The sequence below is a fragment of the Trichophyton verrucosum genome, assembly GCF_000151505.1.
Source record: "Trichophyton verrucosum HKI 0517 chromosome Unknown TV-F-a-04g03.M13f1, whole genome shotgun sequence".
In the NCBI taxonomy this organism is placed as follows: Eukaryota; Fungi; Ascomycota; class Eurotiomycetes; order Onygenales; family Arthrodermataceae; genus Trichophyton; species Trichophyton verrucosum.
Window position 1 is genome coordinate 45,173 of NW_003315409.1, and position 21,661 is coordinate 66,833.

Below are 21,661 nucleotides of genomic sequence, written 5' to 3' on the forward strand. Positions count from 1 at the left end.
TACACAACTAGCTCCTGGAGGTAAAACATGGGCATCTATCAGCGCGTCAATATAGTAGCTGGAGAAACAGCACAACACATATTCTTTGCAACCGGATCTTCCATCGGCCGCCAAAACAAGGGACCACTTGCTTCGGTGCTCGTTGGATTTCTAATGATGCTGATGATTCTTCCGCCGGCTTGAGGTTGGAGGTAGATAACGCTTAGGTAATGTAGTTAAGATCACGTGTATAAACCTCAACGTCTGGAAAAACTTTTGATGTCAAAGTTGAAGATGAAGCCCGGCGGAAGCAAAGAAACGCAGAGGAAGACGAAGAAGACGAAGGGCAATTGGAGGCAATAGCGGCTACGATTTGACGCCATGGCGGCCAGGATGTCGCCCACAACGAAGATTCTGCGCAAGTCTCGCCTGTTTGCGCTCCCGGCTTCCCTCTCACCCCCAGCACAATCTCTGACCTCGAGCTTGAACTGGTCCGATACAGCGACACTTCCATATCCTACTAGAGCAACTATTGAGACACCCGCCAGCTCTCTCGCAAGAGGGGATTGGGGTCTAAAGCGACCTCTACCTGCCAAATCCACCGTGGACAGCTCATCGAACCCTCTTGTCCGGATTAACTATCTCGATACTTACGAGCACATCACAGACTTCCACTCTGCGAATGACCATGCCCTCACTCTCAAGAAATACCAGGAGCTATCTCTCCCTATATCATCGACAACTCATGGCACATCATCGTTAGTGGGCAGCGGCCGACATACGAGCGTCTTTGAAAGCTCGACCGATAACATGACCGCATCTCCCGATCACAGCTCTGAGAAGAAACTGAGATATAGATTCAAAGGACCATGGTTGGCCGGAATGACCGAAATTGAATTTGAAAGATACCTCAAGAAAGTACGAAAACAGAGGCCAGAGTTCCTACAGAGACTCCGCGAAGTTGTCATAGAGAACAAGGCCCTGCAGACACGAAGGCGGTTGATGGATGAGGGTAAATCATTCGAGGAATCCGATCTACCGAAGACACTGAGTGATGCCGAATTTGAAAGTGCTCTTCTAGCTCTTCGTGCCGATCCTGCAGCACTCGGCCCGGAGGTCAACAAGTTCCTCGATCTAGCTACTCCACCCAAGGTCCCTGACAGACGAATTCACCTACGCAACTGGGCTGCTGGCCCGTCTGATGTAGCATCACCCCAATACGCAAGAGACGGCCCTCCCAAAACCCATCCGTCTGCTGGTCTCAGCTACTTGCGTACCAGGTCTCATCTCGAGAACCATCCCATTGCTGGACCCCAGCAGAACCCCCGCCCAGTCCAAGCTCGATTGCTGCGTGCTAGAGGCCGTGGCAGAGGAGGATCATCCAAGAGCATAGTCGGTGTTGCTGGCTTTGTTACAGACGACATTGGCCCATCTGCGTCCAGAGATTTTGACAGCCAAAAGGGATCGATCCAGTTTGACCCCGATCTTCCTGGCGGCGCCAAATACTGGGTCAAGGTAGAGAAGGCAACTGTAGATGCCAAGGGCAAAGTCCTGCTCCGTGTCGACGGCGCTACGAATGCCGTCAAGGCCCTCCATGGAGTCCAAGGTGCAGCTGAAGCTCTACCCTCTTTCGTCACCAACCGCGCAGGTTACGGCCGCCTTGATGATAAGCGATAAATGGGGTCCCACGTTTATTTTCTGTACACATAAATGTATTATTATTATGTTCTAGATATACAAATATTAACTCCTCCAAGCTGCTTCGTTTTTCTGACGTTAGACTTCGTTGTCTTACATAAGCATACACACCATTACGTAATATAAATTTTAAGTTTCTACGTTTAATCACGTGAATACACAGCCCTAAGCGAACTTCCACTTTATCAAAAAAAGCCATCACGAACATTTCAAGATCGAACGCCAACTGTCAACTCCATCAACAACCCGCAGTTCAGCACAACAACACCGCCAACATGGGTCGCGTTAGGACAAAGGTATGTGATCATTGCACATTGCAAAGCTAACCCCTTACTCTCTTCAAAATCGGAAAACTGACAAGACTGCGTTTGACCTGGATAGACCGTCAAGAAATCCGCGAAGAGCATCATTGAGCGATACTACCCAAAGCTCACTCTTGATTTCGAGACCAACAAGCGCATTTGCGATGAGATCGCTATCATCTCTTCCAAGCGCCTTCGCAACAAGGTGGGTGGCCGAAATATCCAATAAAAGGGAATGCAAAATCGCCGGAAACTGGTCTAATTCAGATTGATTATAGATTGCTGGTTACACTACCCATTTGATGAAGCGTATCCAGCGTGGCCCAGTCCGCGGTATCTCCTTCAAGCTTCAGGAGGAGGAGCGTGAGCGCAAGGATCAATACGTTCCAGAGATCTCTGCTCTTGACATCTCCCAGACCGAGAGCGGCCAGCTCGACGTGGACGCCGATACCAAGGATCTCCTCAAGAGCCTCGGAGTAAGTCTTATGTTCTATGCAACTCATGTTAGCATCGATGGCTAATTTGAATACTTCCCCCCTTCAGTTCGACTCTCTCAAGGTCAACGTTACCCCAGTGTCTCAGCAAACCCAGAACATTGATGGCCGTCGATTCGACCGTCGTTAAATCAATCCCATCACAAAAATGGCAGGAGTTATGCGGCGGTGGGAATTTGGGTCAACATATCCAGGCCTTGTTCATGAATTCAACGCCTAGATTGCCAATTTTTTCTAATATAAAAAAAATTACAAAATACAAGGTGTCGCTGATTCCGTTGGGATGACGCTTGATTGCCAAAACCAGTCCCTATCTCAACTCCCGTAATGGATGCTACACGCCCTACCATGATCTGATGATATTCATTTATGATGGTAAGTTATTCACAATCGCACAAAGTAAGAATAATTTCGCTCGAAGGAACGCCGTATCAAGCATGTGAAAAACGGACTCTTTAAGAAGCCAAGGGTATCTCTTGCGTGTCAACCTAGCAACGCCCATATAATCCAAAGTGCCTGTAAACCCGTCTTATATCTGCGGTAAAAAGTCATCCATATCTTCATCTCCATCTCCGTCCTTGTTGCTGGACGGCCAGTTTCTGAACTGTGTGTCCTGGCGGGGATGGAAACCCTCGACCGAGCCTCCTTTTGCGCTGTCGGGCTGGAAGATTGGAGCTTTGGGGTGTCTCGAATCGTCGGTATCTCTTTCAACAACTGTTGGTGCTAGCAAACCTCTGGCTCCAGCATCGCTGCTAGGATTTACCGACGAACTTCCTGCATCTTGCATCGATAAATCCTGCGATTCACGGGATAGATGATCTTGGCCATAGGTTGGGTTGGTGTCATTGGTCTGTAGCGTGAGTCCCTGCAGATTCTCCTCCACCTCTCTCATCGCACTTCTGTCTACCCGTTCGGCGCTTAATCTCAAGGAGTCGCCTCGTCTGGCCTCCTCCAGCAGCACAAAGTCCTTGCCCGCGCTTCCTATCCGTTCTGAAGCTGGTTTCTCACTGAGCTGCACTTTGATGTACATTGCTCGCTCTGCACACTCCTCAGAACACCACATCTCTAGCTTTTCTTTCTGTACAACTTTCATGTCCTTGCCACGGCCGCCGGGACCGCTGCCCTTTGATCCCCATACGATCCTGTATCCTCCCTTAGAGTTATCTTTTCGCCGTGGCTTGGGACACAAGGTATAGCCACAGCTACCGTCAATATTCCGTTCCTGTATCAGATTATCGTAGTCCGATGGCTGAAAGCATGCTATCGCAGAGAAGAAGGTCGACACGTCCTCCGCAGAGGGGGACTCGACTGTAGCGCCTGGTGTAGTAGGCAGTTCCATAAGCGTTTCGATATGTGAGAGGATCTGGAGCTCCAACTCCTTGCGGCTCTGGATCTGGCGGGCATGGTGAAGCGCAATCGCCATGTGTCGAGGGTCCGGCGACCCTTTGCCGCGATACTGAGACGAAGCCGGGGCCGATGAAGCGTGAACTGCCTGTAGAGACGTCTTGAGCGTCCTGTCCTGGTGAGCGCCGCCTCTGCCGGCCATGGCTGCGACTCTACACGGACGAGCAGTAAGATGTCCTATCCCAGCGTCACTCTTCCATCCGCCGTTTCTTTTGGATCAGACGTCAAGCTCGAGGCCGTCGAAATGAGCCATCTTCCTTGTCCACTGTGGTCGTGGGCTGTGGGGGGAGGGGAGGAGGAGGGGGGGGGAGGTTTCGTGCTGGCCGTGGCGGCGCCGTCGGTCGTTTTTATATGAGGACCGTCAAGCCACAGCCTGCTAGTCAGCTAACTAACTAGTTAACTACTAAGTGTTGTCTCTCCCGCCCTCGCCCATCTCCCTCCCACTCCCACGGACAACCCGAACATCACCAACTCGCACATCCCACCACCACCCACTAGGCTCCCCTCGAGCCCGTCCGTGTCTTGTTGCCTCCGTTCCCTTGCGAAGGAGATACCGCTGCTAGTCCCCGACCTGTAAGACCTGCTTCTGGTTTTCTGTCTTTGTTTTGGTGATCTAGTTATATTTAGCTGTGACGGCCTGAACTGACCTAGGCCACTGCGCAGGTTGTTACCGATGCTCTAGCTACACGCCAGCGTCGTGTACTCACTACTTTCCTTCGACAGACTGAACAGTTGAAAGAGACAGCGGGCTTCGACCATCTGGCCCTCTTCTTTTGCACTCTGGTGCTGCCCGGTTCATATTTGGTCGCAACACTGCTGTTCTGCCTGGCCGCGAGTCGCCGTTGCGCCCGACCGTTTACTCGACCGTTGATACTCGGCAACCCTCCATATCAGCCTTCCAAATGTCAGCGGTACCTTTCACGGTCAAGGCAGTGTTCGAATACACCTCAGAACATGAAGATGACCTGAATTTTTCAATTGGGCAGATCATTACTGTGACCGAGGAGGAGGATGCTGACTGGTACTATGGCAACTATACCAATCATGCGGGCGCCAAACAAGAAGGCATTTTCCCAAGGAATTTCGTCGAAAAGTACGAACCTCCGGCACCCCCACGGCCTACGAGACCTGCCAGAACCCGGAAGGAGTCTGAAACCGCCTCTCAATCTCCACCTCTAGCCTCCGAGTCAGCGGTGCCTGACATCCCGCAAGAGGACAGTCAGAAGAGGAGTATCGATCTGGGTTCTACTGGAGAGGCCGAGAAGAAAACTGCCCCTAGTTCAGTGCCATATGAGGCCCCAAAGAGCTCTGCCCCTGTTCCGGCTTCCTCGTCTCCTCCAATGAGCCCGCCCTCTCAGAAGGCTGCACCGCCTCCGCCATCAGCGCCAGTTGAAGCACCAGCTAAGAAAGCCCCGCCACCAGCTGTTGCAGAGAAGCCGACTGCAGGCTCGTTTAGAGACAGGATTGCTGCTTTCAACAAGGCATCTGCGGCTCCAATAACTCCATTCAATCATGCCACTCATACATCAAGTTCATTCGTGAAGAAGCCATTCGTTGCACCACCGCCCAGTAAAAACGCTTATGTTCCGCCACCAATTGAACATCCTCAAACATATAGGCGCGAGGAGCCCCAAGAAACTTCGCTGCCAATTCGGTCTGAAGCCCCGGAAGGAACGGAAGGTACAGAAGATGAACAGCCTAAGCCAACAAGCCTGAAAGAAAGAATTGCTCTGTTGCAGAAGCAGCAGTTAGAGCAAGCTTCTCGGCACGCTGAAGCGGCCCAGAAGAAAGAAAAGCCGAAAAAGCCAGCGAAGAAGAAAGTCGAGTCACAAGAGCCGGTTGAACCATCCGAGTCAATGATGGGAGTAGAGCTACAAAGGACTGAGACCTCGGAAACTGCAAAGGAATCGTCAGCTGCAAGCGGTGACCCAGCTGAAGAAGGCACTCAGCCTAAGCATCGAACTCCTGTCTTACCGCCCGCCAGAGAACTTACAAGTGACACTAATGATGCTGATAACTCTGCGGCTGGAGATACCGAAGAAGCAAGTGAAACTTCAACAAGCAAAGAAGACGTGGAGGACAAGTCACCTGAATCCAGACCCCTGAAGCCAACCCACGGCGATGCTCCCGGTGCCAATGGCTCTGAGGAAGAAGAGAGCGAGGAGCAAGAGGAGGACGAGATAGATCCTGAAATCAGACGGCGGATGGAAATTCGTGATCGAATGGCCAAAATTAGTGGAGGAATGGGCATGATGGGCATGTTTGGTGCTCCAGCTGGCCTACCAGGAATGCCTACGGGCAGCTATAAAAAGCCAAAAGCTCCATCAGCGGATGTAGGGACAACCGAGCAGCAACCGGAAGCTTATGCTCCTCCTGTCCAGCTTATGGCTCTTCCAGGAATGCATGTTAGAAAACCCGAAGAGAAGCCAAAAAGTCCGCCAGCAGTTCCGGAAGAGCCTAGTGAGGCATCGATCCCTCCGCCACAGCCCTTACCTTTGAATTCAGAAGATGCTCCAGAGACTACCAGTGAGGAGCCTATCACACCTCACGGTATGTTTATATATTTTTCTTTGCTATGATTTTTCTGGAGACAAGGCTAATAGATTCGAAATTTAGGACGCCCGGTCCCTCCTCCACCGCCAGTTGCCCAAAACCTCCCTCCTCCACCACCTCCCCCAGAAAGTAGGTTACCAACCAACCCCCCTTTTTCTCCCTCGCTCATATTCTAACATATGTTATTACGTAGCTCGGCCTGTCCCACCACCACCACCTCATAGTATATTGACATCTCCCTCTCTCGGAACTAAATCTAATGATGAAGTTCTATCTCCAGCCCGGACCGAAAAGGGGGATGATGAATCCTACTTTGCAGGGCATGAGGCTTCAGGGAGCGCACGCCAATCCATGGATCAAGTTAGGATATCATCACCTGTGTCGTCTCCCGTGACAGGGCCAGGAAAACGACAAAGCCATCCCCCTCCACCACTGCCATCAGCTCCCCCAGTACCTCCATCAGCTCAGACCCGTCCTCCACCTCCTCCCCCTCCAGCAACTGAGCCTAGCCCCGACAACACAGGTGATAGCAGGATGAGCTCCCAGACACCAACTCGTCCTCTAGGTAGTGAGAGTGAGGAGGAGATAACTGAGTATGAAGGAGACTATGATACAGATATAGCATCAGGTGCCAAACACAAAGATGCCTTGAAGGCCCATGTCCGAGATTCTAGTATAGATGAAGGGACATTAGCCGACTCTTTCAGCCCGCACTCGCCCAGGAGTCCGGTAGAAACACGGCCACCCATCCCACAAACCTCTTTCCAAAGTACTGCCCCTCGCTCAGCACCACCTCCCCCTCCCCCTGGCCAATCACCAAAGGCTGCCCGACAATCAGTCGATATGCTGAGAGCTCCACCACCTCCAATTCCGCAAACTATGTATACCCAAGAGGATGAAACCCATGAACGAGCCCGAGAGGAAGCCTTTGATCAGTATGCAGCACCTGCTGTTCCTGCTCATCGGGATCGAGGCGAGTCCCAGGTTAAGGATATTCCGGACGAGACATCATACGAGGCACCCCAACACAACATGTCTTCTCAAGCCCCACGCCCATCCCGGGGCTCGTCTGATCTCCTAAGAGGCCAGACCGGAACCCGCAGATCTATGGACGTTTCCAGACCATCAATGGATCAGGGTTACATGGCAAATGATGTAGACCTTGCCTCCATGTCTCTCTGGTGGACACAACCAAACACACCTCCTCCAGTATTCCAAGGTCGACGAGACATCCTCATCGAAATTGAGGAATCCTCCGCAAACAAGCGAGGAGGCAAAGTTACCACATCAAAGGACGTCTACATCCTCTTCATGGACTATTCTCAAACAATCATATCCGCACAATTCGATTCCAAGAACCCAATCGATGTAGCGTTAGAACAGCGCCACGAACCACCACCACCCCGACTACGTCAAGACCAACTGGAGGACGCCCATACTCAATTTGGCGCTCGCATCTCTGAATCGGTTGCTTCAAAACAAAACACCACAGTGGGTGACGGTACGCCCCATGCTCTTATCCAGACACTCCTTGCCCCTCTGAAGGATGCCCTCCTGCCAGTTGGTGTCCGCAGCTACGGCGCTCTGGTATACGCCAACCTAGCCAATGCCTCAGTCCAACAATTTGACGAAATTCGCCCTGGAGATATCATTACCTTCCGTAACTGTCGTTTCCAAGGCCACCGTGGCACAATGCATCAGAAATATTCCTCTGAAGTAGGCAAGCCAGACCACGCCGGAGTCGTATCTGATTGGGACGGTACGAAGAAAAAGGTACGGGTCTGGGAGCAAGGTAGGGAAAGCAAGAAGACGAAAGTTGAGAGTCATAAGTTGGGGGACCTGAAGAGTGGTGAATGTCGTGTTTGGAGAGTCATGTCCCGTACTTGGGTTGGATGGGACGGAGAGCATAAAGCCTGAGGTTCCGTAGAGAAGGTTTGCCTCCTTCCAGCTTGAAATTTGATCACAACTTCAATACATATCTAGCTCCATACATACACTTGCGCAGCCTTGCCTTATTTACTTTGCTCTACTCATTTCCTTGTGTTATGTTTTGTTCGAACATAGGTTGAGTCGGCTGATTTTTTTTTTTACCTTGAATCAATGAAATTCGTTCCTGTATGCAAAATGTGACAACGCTGTGGGATACAAGAAGCTACATATCACACATCCATTTAATATTTACCATATGAAAATGCGTCACTTATTCAATAGACAAAGACAAGCAATTGATTGCTATGAATGTTCAAAGTTTTGGTGGAGGGTTTACCTAGATATGTTTAGATATACACATTGCAAGAAGATTATCTACTTCGTTCCTCAAAAACTCCTCCTGAAATATACATGTATCACACTCCCAAGAACGATGCCCTAGTCCAAATGACGGCGTGCTCAAACAGATCAACTTTCCTGGCCCTCCGGTAGCTGCCCGCTACCCTGTTTGGAGTTATATGAGGAGTACCTCTCCTGTAGCACCGCCCATATTATGTTGATAGGCCTGCTGTTGGTTCTGGCTTACTATGTACTGGCTCTCTGGTGCGGTCGCAACCATATCACCACCATGAACGCCACCACCACCTAGGCTCATAGCTGCCATTTGGTCAGCTACTTGGTCGTTACCGATTCCAGCAAAGTAAACGTCAGCAGCATTCACAGCAGCGCTTATATCTGGCTTCTGGACCATGCCAGGGTTTGATGAGATAGACTGAGCATTTGCTTCAGGTTCCTGACTGGGAGATAGGAGGGTAGATAGAGGTATATGGAATGGAGTGTCGTGGGAGTCTTGATAGGTGGGTTGTTGGAGCGCGGGGCTTGGAGCGAGCCGCTTCGGTCTGGCTAACCGGAAGACTTGTTGGACGGGCTTAAGATAGACGGTAGCAAGGGTTCCGACGTTTAGGCACAGTTCCTCGAGTGTCCTCGGGTCCAGTTTCTCCCTGTCGGCTGTAATAGGAGGCTTCTCACCCATGACGATTTTCCTAGCTGTTTCTGGGTCCGTGGATAGTAGCCGCCAGTACATAAAGCCTCTGTCTCGAAGGTCGGGATCGTCTGTCTCCTCTGTGCACCATTTGAGGACCTGAGGAACCAATTCTTGACCCTTTGTGGGACGCTGGATGAATAATTTGACTGTGGCTGTGAGTAGAGCTAGTTGCACTTCCACCGGCTCGTCATGGAAAGTAGCCAGGTAATCCTGTAGGAAAGCGTCCGAGTTGTCAATTCTGTCTGCGTACTGGCCAATGATCCATATCACGGCAGCCTTGGCCTCGGGTTCATCCAGCTCGTCGATGTTCTGAATAACTGTGGTAATGATTGATTCATACTGGTTTGGGTATTTGCGGAAGATGTTGCGAATCACAACCGTGGCTTCCTGCACGATATAAGGAATTTTAGCATTGACAAGCTCGAGCAAGGTCTCGATACACTGTCGTGATGCAGATTCTATTTTGATTGCTAACTTTCCAATTGCGCGTACAGCCTTTCGTACGAAGTGAACGTCGATTTCTGTGGCGTATCTATAGCTTTTGGTTAGAGATGACGGGTTGGATATGACTATAGAGGTCAAACTCACTCTCGAAGTTCAGTCAGGACCACTGAGATATTATCCTTGGATGCCAGCATAAAGATCAACTCTAACTTGGTCACCTTAACATAAATGGGGTCATTATATTTGCAAAAGAACACTCTGATGTCATTCCGCAGCACCTCCGGTCGCCTTTGTAATATCAAAATTGCATTTCGTAGCGCCAGGTACTGGACTTCGGGCCCCTTTGATAGTAATGTGACGAGAGGTGGCGAGAGCTTTCGGGAAAGTGATGTGACCTGTTTTTCGTCTGCAATGTAGTTCATAAAATATAGTATGACCCGGATGCACGTCAAGACGACGGAGGAGTTGGAATGCGAGAGACGTGGGGCCACTCGTTCTGCCAGAAGGAGCGCTTCGGAGGACTCTCGGGGGACGTAAGACATCAATGCTTCGAGTATGTATGTTTGACACCATCTATGAAAGTGTTAGCTTACGCCAAGTAGAGCAGTATATGTATGTATAGTGAACATACTCAGAGCAATCCGGTAGAATAGAGATAATCTTAGAGGCATTGGTATAATCAATAGTCAAAGTGATAGATTCACTTCGTTCCCAGACGTCTACCAAAGCAGCCAAAGCACTTGACACAACCGTTGGGTTTTCATCCTGAAGCATGTTATTCAACCGCTCAATCAGGTCGGACGACTCAACCAGCCTTCTATCGTGGTCGTATAGTTTGGCGACTGCAAAAGCAGCTGTTTTGCGCACATAGGGATCTGCATCGGACATTAAGTGTTTCAATGGTTGAACTGTTGCTTCGACAAAATCTCTCACATGGATGTATGATATCGTGCGTAGGGCCAGTGCTCGAATTAAAGGGTTACCATCGTTCATATCCTATATAACTCGTCAGCTATGATGCAATATATATATCGGGTGTGCATAGGCCATAAACAGATAACATACTGCGAGAAGCAATGGCAACGCCTTCAACGCAACCTCCGGCTTCGTCCGGGAATAATTAACGAGGAATAGGAAGCACCTGTTATCTGTTAGCTCGGCCCTCTTCCGTCTGTCTGTTTTCCTATGGAGCAAACGCACATTTTCTTTATCTCCAAGCTCGGTATCGTCATACAACCGATAACGTCCGGGAAGAGGCCAATCATATCAATATTGCTCATGGTCATATTGGCGACTATCTTCTTCAGCGTAATCTTCTTCGCAGAGTGGTTCTTATCCTTCTTGCCACCGCCCTGCAGCTCCATGCGGAGCTCGCTGACCTTGCCCTGTGCAGTGTTGTTAGTTCTCTGACCAGACGGTCGAACACCTCCATACTGTAGGGTCATCATATTGCCGGTATTGAAGGCACCGATGGCGTGTCCATGGGTAGATGTGATGGGCGGGTTGGTAGTAATGGTGGGTGGTGCTGGTGCTGGTGTTGGTGCTTGGTGTATCAGGGAGGACGCAGGCAGGCCGGAGGAGAGGGTATCGACGGGCAGTATATCATGGAGGAGAGACAACGTACTCTTGCGAACAGCTTCGCATCGCCCCCGCTCGAGCTCATCTTCCGTGCGCGCCGAAGACGAGAGCGGCTCGAGATGTCTGGTTGCTACTGGATGGACTGCAAGCGGATGGTCACATGTAGGGTAGGCCCCTGGCGAGCCAAGTTGCCGTTCAGCGAGTCGGATCCCGGGCGGGCGGTCTTTGTTAGTTCGTCTGTGGCCTCTGTCCTTGTACCAACGATGCTCAGGAGGTGCTTGCGGGTGGAAGAGCTGCGGGAGTCGAGGGATGCGAGGACGCGCTTCAAGGGGAGCCGTCGGGGTGGTGCTGGGACTTTGTTTTGTCAACTTAGCTAAGTAGTAAAGTTGGATGTTTTGGCCTGCAGGTACTTTTTGGTTACTAACAAGCCACGATGCGGCCAAAGTAACTACATCCCTAGTTGACGAGCGGTGGACCAGCCAGACCCAGCTGAAATCGGCCTTGAAGAGACGCCAGATGTCCAGTTGATCGCCAGGCAGCCTGTCAGGCTGTGTCAGGAGCCGAGATGAGACGTGAGACGCGAGATTTGCCGCCCAGAAGCTGCAGGTTGGCTGTCTGTACAGCCAACGGTGCCAACGACAGCGGACATCACTTTATCACTTTTTGGACCAGGAAGCTGCTGCACACCTCTGCCTCTGCTCTTATTAAATAATAATCTCCATATCTATATTTTGAACCTTATCATGCTAATCATATTCCACTTGGCTATAGAATATCCGAAACGCAAGGTATAAGGGAGTCCGTTCAACCGACCAGGCACCCGGAGACTGCCCTATTATTCCGAGCCATTCGTTTGCTTTAACTACGGAGTACAAGGAGCTTGAATGGAGTCACTAGTTATCGGTCAATCCCTCGCCTTTATGTGCTGTTACCGGACTCTCCTTGTTGATATCCCTTGGTATGTTGCTGCACTGAAGACGATGGTACTTTTATTCAAGCAGCTAGTTTAAATGGCTGGAAAGCAGGTGGTTGGGGTATCCTTAACTATTCAAAACCAACCCCCATGGAGGCTCTCTGATCTTTACGGGTAGCCGTTTCATACGTCACACCGATCGTCGTCTCCTTCTTTATTCCGTCTACCCCTTCCGAACTATAGCCATCCTGTCTGTGGCCTTCTTCCATAAGATAGACCTCGCCATTATTCGGGGTACTATTCCTTGAGCCACAGCTTCGGTCTAGAAGTTTTGGATCATCACTGCTTTCGAACTGCTTGCTATGAACATAGCTAGCCTGATGGCTGTCACTGATATTAGACCTCTTGTTCGATTTATCTCTTTGCCTGTTCGTGGACATGATCGGCCTCAATGTGGGTATCGAAGTCGCGATGATGACAAGATACGCTTCCAGGGTCCACCACGTAGCAAGATGGGCCATGGCATAAGTGATGTCCGCTTTTGCTGTGATCGCTTGCAGCTGAACGGTTTTGATAATTGATGCAATCATTGCACTTTTAGTTCGATTTATTATCCAGTCAGCGTTATCAACATAACTAGTGATAGTTATAAGAAGGCGTGCTGGCACTTACATGATTCCGAGACCCATCAATAACGAAAGTGATACCTTCTTTCTCATCTCCATATTTAAATTCCACAATAGGCTGGCCGGAAATACCGCGAGAACCAGGTCAACCGCAGAACATACACCTCCAGATCAATGTCAGTATTTATCATTTTAACAGATGATAAGAAAGTGCGAGAGAAGACTTACTGCCCTGGAAGAAGCCTGCATATTGCTGCACAGTTGGTGCCCAGCAGTGGCCTGGGACACTTGAATCCCAAAACTTATTTATTGGCCGGCACTGGACAAAGCTGATTATCACCGTCCCAACGTCGACCACAAATTGAATCCATATTAATGTCCAGAGCATTCGACTTCGCCATTTTATCGGAGGGAGAATGCCCAGCAACAAGGATGCGTAGGCGATGCGGCTTACTCCAGGCGACATAATGGAGAAAAACTCGCAGAGGTATACCCATTTCACCGTATACTTGATTTGCTTTTTCGAAAGCTTTGCTATATGGGTTCCCAGTCCCCAGTGAGTAGAAATCGTTAGAAACGTGGAGTTTCCTATTCCAAGGGCCTTTTATCCGGTAACCAGTCAGATTTTACTACCATTTTGAGTCTTCAAAAGGATTCCTGTCAGACTCACAAGTGCGATCAAAATGAGACCATCATCAACAGTATATTTACCGACGATTCTCCACCGGACATATAATCTGGTGCCAACGACACCGATAGCGACAGCAGCAAGAAACCAGGCGAAGACCAGCACGGTCGTCCCTAGGTACCCAGGGCCAGACATGAGCATTTTGACAACTTCTTCGATTCAAACAAGTCGAAGAAAGAGTGAGAAGCAGGGGAGGTGGTGTCTATATGAAATATTTAACGACGTACCCCATAAATCAGCTATGGGGAAACTGGAATATCTATGAACAGTCAGAAGAACTGACGGCTCGGCGTCATTGTGACACTTGTTTCCTTTTCTTCTAGCTTCTGTGAGTAGCAGCTTGACAGGAAGCTGATTGTTTATGACGATCACTTTGGGGCCAAATAATGATTAGCTTGGGTAATGGCTATGGAAAACCTATATGGGGTAAAGCAATAGTTTAATTGCAAACGCCTGCGTCAGATCCCCCAGGAACTGGCCAATATCTACCACTCTAGCCGTAGCTTATGTGTCATTCATAAGCACCAGCTTATTGTTCGTTATAACGCAAGGAGGAATTCAATGGTGGATAAAGGATCTTCTGGATCACCATGAGACAGTTACTAGCCAGATGACTGCATATACGAGTATCTCTAAGGGAAAAAAGAAGAAGTCTTTTTCTTCCCGCTTACTCTTCGTGCAGTTTTGGCATACTGAGGAAGACTCCGAGCGTACCTAATGCCCCTTAACCGCTTCGTATCCACCGGTGGCTTGAAACCCGAGAAATATATGATGGTATTTCCCGCCCCCGATGCCCTGGTATGCACATGGGTAAACCCTGCTACTTCTTCACACTATTTGGACAGCTTCAATTCAGCGGCTTGTGCCGTATACAGGGTACCGTTCTATCTTTAACTATACTCCATAAGGAGTGCTCAGCATCAGAATTCTCATAAGCTGGTCAGCTTGACAAGACCAGGAATGGCCTAAACCTCCCTTGGACAGCTGTCTGATATACGGAGGGAACTAGTTATCTCGTCAGCGCCCCAGATGGAGGATTCAAGTGGGAGGTTCAATATATGATCTAGAAACCCGGCGCTCACTGATCATCAATTGATCAAGCCATCAGCTATTAAGCAGCATCAAAGTAATCCCAGAATGGACCCCTGGCTATAATCACTAGTTATTGATTATTCAACTGCTAGCTGGAAATTTTGCTTCTATCTTGGAAAGAGCATCCACTCTCGACGCAATGTCATGAATGTGATGAAGTAGTTATATTGTTATTATCAATAACTATAACGAGCAAGGGTGTATACACTCAACACCACCGCACGTTGAGCAAGACACCCAGCTCATTCTTAACATCATTCGCTATCTATTTCATATAGTATACCGAGACATATCTTCCTGCTCTTCATCTCCCGTTTGTAGCATCTTGCTTCAAGGCTCAGTGACGAGACAGACAGAAAGGCAAAATAGAGTGTTTACAGCTCAGTAAAGCTCTCACTGCCCAGCTGGAGCAGCTGGAGAACGTAGCGGTCGACATGATTTTCTCGGTCGCGGTTACGGACGCACTCGAAGCTTTAGACCCGGCAATTGAGAAGGTTTCATACGATTTCTTCACAGAGCAACTTTGGTAAGCCATCCCTATTTACGTCTCCTCAAAAAATATGTCTTCGTTAAGTCCTTCATAGATGCAAGAGCCTATTTCTATCATCATCTACATGACTGGTCTGACGAAAAGTGTCTTAATATTCTTCCAAGGGTTGCATCCGCAATGACACCAGGGTATTCGAAACTTCTGCTTCACGAGATAATTATTCCTGAAGCAGGGGCATCACAGCTTCAGGCCATGCTGGATATGACGATGATGGCCTTTAATGGTGGCATTGAACGTACCAAGCAACAGTGGACTGCGCTATCAGAAAAGCCAGGTCTTAAGGTTGTCCAATTATGGGGCCCAGCAGAGGAAGATGATGGTGGAATCGTTGAAGTCGTGAAAGCATAGATCCTCGATAGATTCCCCAGTCCTTGCTATCACTCAGCTGGGCGGTAACCATGTTTTATCCCGTGAGTATAGACCTTCCAATCTTTCGAGCATTTAAGACGAAGAAAGGGGAAGTTGACGTAAAAGCAATTCTTAGTCATCATCCGCAGTTTAAGTTTAGCCTTAATTACGTTATTTCCCGAATTATAAACCAATCAGGGGCTTTTAAAACTAAAAGTAAACCCATCTCCAAATTATATCTCTTTAAGTTTAAGTTGTGACATAATCATTGCAGCTTAGTCATCCTTTACACTCAACATCTCGAAAGGAAGCCTTGAAGACGAGATAAACAACTATCTAGCAACATTGTATACCACGCATATACAGGCATATTCTCATCACGGCGGAACGAATGAAAATGTTCCCTCCGCCTCCTCCACCCCATTGGGCTGTTGATATGAACTCTCCGGCGCCCAGCAGAGCATCGAAGTCCGCCTCCTTCCCTGACCCTCCAGGCTACTCTGCCCCCAAGTCAGTGTCGAAGGTAAATTAAACAATCCACTATGTATATAATAGCATATTTCTACTTTCATGCGGAGTACTAACATTTATCCTTCAGCAACGAGCGCAGCCGTCCACTAGCCCATCCTCGACCCCCAGCAAGACCGAGACCGATGCCCTTAAATTGAAGAAAGCATGGGAACTTGCGCTTGCTCCTGCTAAACAGCTGCCCATGAATGCTATAATGATGTACATGTCCGGCAATAGCTTGCAGATATTCAGTATTATGATGGTTTTTATGCTTTTCAAGGGACCAATTACCGGCATCATAGGCACAAACGCTGCCTTCGCCAAGTTGGAGTCAGAGAGTATTCGAGGTCAGATGGTGGCTGTCAAGGTAGTTTACGTGGCCATGCAGTGTGTGTTACTGGCTCTGGGGATATGGAAGGTTAATGGGATGGGATTACTACCGTAAGTTATCCATCAATGGGGTATCTGGGCTTATTGAATGCTAACAATTGTGCCTTAGGACGACGAGATCAGACTGGCTAGCATGGGAGACGGAGCGAAGTCCGCTGGAACGGGCATATTTCGCTTTTAAATGATTATAGAATGTTAAACTAACATTAAAGAAAGAAGAAAAATGTGGCAATTCTTTCTATATGCGAAATAATACGATTTTTGCCCAAAAACCGTTTCTGATCTAATATTCTAACGCGCAGTTGCTTCATCACATGCCCCTCTAAGCTCACGAACAAATAGCCAAACATCTTCAAACGAGTTATATAGTGGTGCGGGAGCCACGCGGATGACATCCGGCCTTCTCTCATCGAGCACAACACCGTTCCTCAGCAGGCAGGAGAAGACGGGGTCCAACAAGCCTGCTCTTAATCGCAAACTGAGCTGTGCCCCTCTCATATCCGGGTCAGACGGCGTGATGATGGTAAATGGTCTCTCGGATTTGGAAGGGAATTCGCTGTCGATGAGATATTCTAGGTAGGCTGTCAATTTAACTGACTTGCGCCTAAGAGCTTGCATTGTAGCTTTGTTGAACACCTTCAGAGATGCAGTCACAGCCGCTAGGTCGAGAGCAGAAGGGTTGGAAACCTGATAACCCGCCGCACCAGGGCGAGGAACAAACTCTACCAATTGTTAGGAAGGCAGGCTAAGGATCAATAAAAAAGAGACGAAACTCACTATTATCCATTATAAAGCGGGAGCTCTTATCGCTTCCCCACCAACCCGATAGCCGTGGTCTAAAACTATCCTCCGTGACCATTCCATGTTTCTCGTGCACAAATAGTCCTGCCATAGCTCCGGCTCCCGAATTCAAATATTTGTACGAACACCAGGCCGCAAAATCAACGTCCCAGTCATGGAATTTAAGCTCAACATTTCCTACAGCGTGAGCACAGTCCCATCCTACCATTAACCCCTTGGAATGGGCATGAGCCGTGATGGTCTTCATATCAAAGAATTGGCCGGTGTAATACTGGATACCAGGAAGGAGGATAAGCGCCGCAGTGTCTGCGTGCGCATCAATAACGGATAGAATTTGGGAGGTCTCGAGAATGGGATAGTCTTCTGAGACTGGCTCGATGAGAACCATGGCGTCTTCTGGGTCAAGGCCATGATGGCGTGCCTGCGACTCAATTGCAAACTGTTCTAACGTCAGCAATGCAATAGAAACAAAGGGGTAAAGAGCAGTTTGTTCCTACATGATCACTGGGGAAAGCCTTCCCCTCGAAGATGATCTTGTATCTCTCCTTGGTAGGCTTATAGAAGCTGGCCATCAGGAGATGCAAGTTGCTTGTCAAGGTCCCCATCAGAGCCACCTCACTCTCCTTAGCACCCACGAGCGGTGCCATAAGCTCAGGTGCTCTATCATCAATATTCAACCACTCTGCCGTTAGCTGGTCGGTGTGGGGCTCGGTATGGCCTAGCACTCCTTTGAGAGCCCATGACCGCAAGTAGGAATTGACGTGTTCACTTGTAGAAACAGGCTGGAGGCCCAGAGAATTTCCACAGAGATAAACACAGCTTTCTTCAAGTTTTCTCGCTTCCTCTCCTGTAGGGGGAGCTAGGGTTGTGCGTGTCAGATCGGCCTTGGAGGGGATGATGAACTCCTTTCGAAAGTCACGGAGGGGATCCTGTTCGTCGAGGTTGCGGGCGTACTCCCTTGTGAGGGAGCTGGGATCCTTGCTAAAATCCATTCTATCCACCTAGGCTATGGATGCTAGTGAATAGCTGAAGGAGGTAGGATGTGTTGTACCCTGTCTTGATCAATACTTTTTGAATATACTATCTTTGCCGCAATCTGTTTGTAAACATCCGTAGAGCCATGGGTCGTTTTTTTGTCTTTATTCTTCGGGCTCCCCCGCTTACTAACCATCACGAGCCGTTTAGTTAAATCTCCGGAAAGCAGCCGATGATCAGGAATTTGTCGAGCTGCTGCAAGGTACAGAGGGATCACCAACAGACAGAGCTTGGTCAGCGAAGGTGAGCTTCGCGCCCACAGAACAAGGAAGCAGGCGGCCAGGCATTGCGTTCTCGATGGCCATCTTGACTCGCCAGCCTGAACAATGGCCAGGGACAAGAAAGTGCGGGTTTAGCGCCTTTAGATCGTGAACCGTTGCATGCACCGCCGCCTCGTCGCTCGTTGCCAAGTGGTAGCCCCCGATTATCGCGAAGATATCTTCCTCCTGGCCTTCCTTTGCTTCATCCTCTTTGCCCCCTTGCTGCTGGCTTCTTTTGGCGTGTCTGGCTGTGTTTACAACGCCAGCATGGCTGCATCCCGTGACCGCGATAAGACCTAGTCCTTTTTCTTTGTCAGCGCGGGGTAGAGTTTGGAGTTTGTTATATAATCGGTCGTTGTACTCACCCCGCACACGACACGTGACCGCGCGCTCGTCCGCGATTTCTTCGTCTTTTTCCCATTTCCCGTCATCATCAAGTCGCATTGCTCCCTTGAGGCCGGTCTCATACTCTGTCTCCCGCGGGATCATGCCGGAGACATGAAACATACCGTCTGCCAAGGTGTGCGGCTGTGAATTCTTACTTACTGTAGCACCAGCAGCAGTCATTGCGTCGAAACCCGGATCTGCCTGAAGAGATATGATTTCCTCGCCTAGCTGGAAACCGCGATACTTTGGCCGTGATGGGTGGACATCTACTACTACTCCTGCATTGCTGGTGCCTTGTGCTCCTTGGGCTTCCTTGATCATCCGGATAGCGCGTAGCATGCCGCCTATAAAATTAGCCATAGTCATGTATTGATTGATAGTGTAGAGGTAGTAGATGAAAGGGGCTACCTGAATGATCTCGATGCCAGCGAGAAAGGACTATGGTTTCAACAGTCGAGAGATCTACAGCGAGTCTCTTCGCGTTTCGTTCCCATGCATCTTCCTCTGGCCCAGTATCAAACAGTATGCTTCTCTTTTCATTTCCAATGGTACCTGTCTGTCCACTGTCAGTCTGGATGTTTTATATGGGGGTATACAACACGAGTACCAGTAAGATAGATAGCCCATGAGCTGCGCAACAGATACTTTCCATCTTCAGCTCACGGACTTCTTCATTGCCCCGGTAGACGTGGGCGGACTCCCGAGAGATATTGCCCAGTGAACCGTGGGAGATGATTGAACCCACGGTTGTGGGAGGTGGAGGAGACATTACATCCAGCTCATTGTCGATGATCACCGTCACCTCAAGGCTGTCAAGTAATAGAGCCATCTTATTGGTCAGATAGTGGTTGATTTTATGTTGGTTAGGTTTGGTCGTCTTGTTTGTAGTTGGAACGGTGAACCTTCAGCAGGCAGTACAACCACTCAGAAGCTGACATGACGTCAAGCCTAAAGCTTCTCGTCACGCCTCTTATATAGATCAAGATGTCCAACTATCAACACCCTATAATCAAATTTACCAAACAACCTATATCTATCACATAGTCAAACACAACCAAAAAAATCCAGTCTGTACACCAGCCAAACACAACATGGCGTCCATCACAGACATTATGAAAGCGGACCATCAGGAGCTGCGAGACGACTACGCCAAAACCATCAACGCCGCTGACGAGGACAGCATGACCCGTCACGGTAATAAGTTCACTTGGGATCTCGCCCGTTACACTGTTGCAGAAGAGCTTGTCATCTACCCAGCCATCGAATCCCACATGGACCACGGCAGCGTCATTATTAACCGTGACCGCGCCGAGAGCCAGAAACTTAAGGAGCTTCTCGCTAATTTCCAACCCCTTTCCGCCTCGGACGCTGAGTATAGGCCTACCTTGGATGATCTCATGAGTAAGATCGACACGCACATTAACGAAGAAGAAGACGAATATCTTCCGTCGCTGGAGGCGGTGCTGGATCCAGGGGAATCGCAAGACCTGGCACGGACATTTGAACGAACAAAGGTATTGATGCCAACAAGAAGTCATCCCACTGCCGCAGTCGAGCAGCCTGCGTTTGAGACTGCTGTGGCCCTGGTTCAGGCACCTCTCGACAAGGTTGCAGACCTCATGAGGAAGTTTCCGGAGGAGTAGTCTCTGGGTGTTCATGCTTATGTCACTGTTTCGGATGCAAGCCATTATAATGTCAAAGTAACTTTTTAGGCCAGTCTATCCTTTTGAGCACAAAAATGAATCGTCCTTCTTTCGCTCTTTCGTAACTATATGATCGGCCATTTTCCTTTGTCCAGGAGAATTTTTGGACTACCCGTCCCATCAGTCCAATGAACCTAGCGAAGATGTCGAGCAGATTAATAGCCTGCCAGGAGACCTTTTCCGCAGGCATTAAACTTGAGTATGCCTGTCCTTTTGAGGGTATCCAGTATTCAAAATGCCCATACTCTCTGTCTCCAAATAACTATGAACTCAACCATGTTTGTTTCGATATTTCTTTCCCTTCTCTCTTACTGGCTGAGATATATCTACACGTGATGGTGATTGGTAATCATGTATCCACCAATCGACGCCCAAGGTACGAGTCGAAGCTTTTGATCTTATCGATTCTGCGTCTTGCGGATCTTTCTGCGGCCGAATATAAAAAAATGTCGACAAGCCGATTCATCTTCCTTTTTACTTAATAAACCACTTTTAGGCGGCTGTTTCTATATACCAGCATGTCGAAGCACAGCCTACTCCTCTCGTGTCGGTCACGGACGGTCGCCATATCACCCCAAACTATCTTAATCAACGTACACAGCCGATACATCGCAACAACCACCACGCTTCCGCAGACTCCTTATACGCCTATCCGAGCTATCCCAACCTACCTCCTCCCGTCACAGAACCAATGGCGACCGCAGAGAGCGTTAACACCTTACCTACGGCATCCCCGTACCACCCTGGCCGCTTTCAACACCACTGCCGTGGTTAATGCGACCGTTGCAACACTGAATCCACAGGTCGATGAGGATGGACAACCTCTGCTTGTTTCAATATCGCCCCGAGCAGCAAAGGTACGTTGAACGGATAATTTTTTGCGGGTGTTACACCTTCAGCTGCCCGCTATATAAACCTGTCATGATAGAAGA

The 21,661-nt window shown here is 49.1% G+C and overlaps 11 protein-coding genes across 11 annotated transcripts; 6 read left to right on the plus strand and 5 right to left on the minus strand.

Moving 5' to 3' along the window:
• Window positions 1-372: 372 nt before the first annotated feature.
• TRV_04551 (uncharacterized protein) lies at window positions 373-1,656 on the plus strand (the record flags this gene model as incomplete). Its single annotated transcript, XM_003021298.1, has 1 exon — window positions 373-1,656. One exon carries the CDS (start codon window positions 373-375, stop codon window positions 1,654-1,656), a length of 1,284 nt encoding a protein of 427 aa, XP_003021344.1.
• Window positions 1,657-1,952: 296 nt separating this feature from the next.
• On the plus strand, window positions 1,953-2,603 carry TRV_04552 (uncharacterized protein; the record flags this gene model as incomplete). Its single annotated transcript, XM_003021299.1, has 4 exons — window positions 1,953-1,973; window positions 2,059-2,184; window positions 2,258-2,455; window positions 2,523-2,603. The coding sequence occupies 4 exons, from the start codon at window positions 1,953-1,955 to the stop codon at window positions 2,601-2,603; spliced, it is 426 nt and encodes a 141-aa protein (XP_003021345.1).
• Window positions 2,604-3,002: 399 nt separating this feature from the next.
• Window positions 3,003-4,019, minus strand: TRV_04553 (DUF408 domain protein; the record flags this gene model as incomplete). Its single annotated transcript, XM_003021300.1, has 1 exon — window positions 3,003-4,019. The coding sequence occupies one exon, from the start codon at window positions 4,017-4,019 to the stop codon at window positions 3,003-3,005; it is 1,017 nt and encodes a 338-aa protein (XP_003021346.1).
• Window positions 4,020-4,779: 760 nt separating this feature from the next.
• On the plus strand, window positions 4,780-8,347 carry TRV_04554 (uncharacterized protein; the record flags this gene model as incomplete). Its single annotated transcript, XM_003021301.1, has 2 exons — window positions 4,780-6,427; window positions 6,624-8,347. The coding sequence occupies 2 exons, from the start codon at window positions 4,780-4,782 to the stop codon at window positions 8,345-8,347; spliced, it is 3,372 nt and encodes a 1,123-aa protein (XP_003021347.1).
• A 526-nt stretch (window positions 8,348-8,873) lies between these two features.
• TRV_04555 (uncharacterized protein) lies at window positions 8,874-11,293 on the minus strand (the record flags this gene model as incomplete). Its single annotated transcript, XM_003021302.1, has 5 exons — window positions 8,874-9,936; window positions 9,993-10,421; window positions 10,480-10,844; window positions 10,914-10,989; window positions 11,049-11,293. 5 exons carry the CDS (start codon window positions 11,291-11,293, stop codon window positions 8,874-8,876), a joined length of 2,178 nt encoding a protein of 725 aa, XP_003021348.1.
• Window positions 11,294-12,470: 1,177 nt separating this feature from the next.
• TRV_04556 (uncharacterized protein) lies at window positions 12,471-13,794 on the minus strand (the record flags this gene model as incomplete). The annotated part of the gene is made up of 3 exons (XM_003021303.1): window positions 12,471-13,000; window positions 13,194-13,499; window positions 13,596-13,794. The coding sequence occupies 3 exons, from the start codon at window positions 13,792-13,794 to the stop codon at window positions 12,471-12,473; spliced, it is 1,035 nt and encodes a 344-aa protein (XP_003021349.1).
• Window positions 13,795-15,412: 1,618 nt separating this feature from the next.
• On the plus strand, window positions 15,413-15,643 carry TRV_04557 (uncharacterized protein; the record flags this gene model as incomplete). Its single annotated transcript, XM_003021304.1, has 1 exon — window positions 15,413-15,643. One exon carries the CDS (start codon window positions 15,413-15,415, stop codon window positions 15,641-15,643), a length of 231 nt encoding a protein of 76 aa, XP_003021350.1.
• A 397-nt stretch (window positions 15,644-16,040) lies between these two features.
• Window positions 16,041-16,598, plus strand: TRV_04558 (uncharacterized protein; the record flags this gene model as incomplete). Its single annotated transcript, XM_003021305.1, has 2 exons — window positions 16,041-16,166; window positions 16,242-16,598. 2 exons carry the CDS (start codon window positions 16,041-16,043, stop codon window positions 16,596-16,598), a joined length of 483 nt encoding a protein of 160 aa, XP_003021351.1.
• A 236-nt stretch (window positions 16,599-16,834) lies between these two features.
• TRV_04559 (kynureninase, putative) lies at window positions 16,835-18,336 on the minus strand (the record flags this gene model as incomplete). The annotated part of the gene is made up of 3 exons (XM_003021306.1): window positions 16,835-17,265; window positions 17,321-17,783; window positions 17,842-18,336. 3 exons carry the CDS (start codon window positions 18,334-18,336, stop codon window positions 16,835-16,837), a joined length of 1,389 nt encoding a protein of 462 aa, XP_003021352.1.
• Window positions 18,337-18,555: 219 nt separating this feature from the next.
• Window positions 18,556-19,855, minus strand: TRV_04560 (metallo-beta-lactamase superfamily protein; the record flags this gene model as incomplete). Its single annotated transcript, XM_003021307.1, has 3 exons — window positions 18,556-19,464; window positions 19,493-19,597; window positions 19,634-19,855. The coding sequence occupies 3 exons, from the start codon at window positions 19,853-19,855 to the stop codon at window positions 18,556-18,558; spliced, it is 1,236 nt and encodes a 411-aa protein (XP_003021353.1).
• Window positions 19,856-20,117: 262 nt separating this feature from the next.
• On the plus strand, window positions 20,118-20,669 carry TRV_04561 (uncharacterized protein; the record flags this gene model as incomplete). Its single annotated transcript, XM_003021308.1, has 1 exon — window positions 20,118-20,669. The coding sequence occupies one exon, from the start codon at window positions 20,118-20,120 to the stop codon at window positions 20,667-20,669; it is 552 nt and encodes a 183-aa protein (XP_003021354.1).
• Window positions 20,670-21,661: the final 992 nt, after the last annotated feature.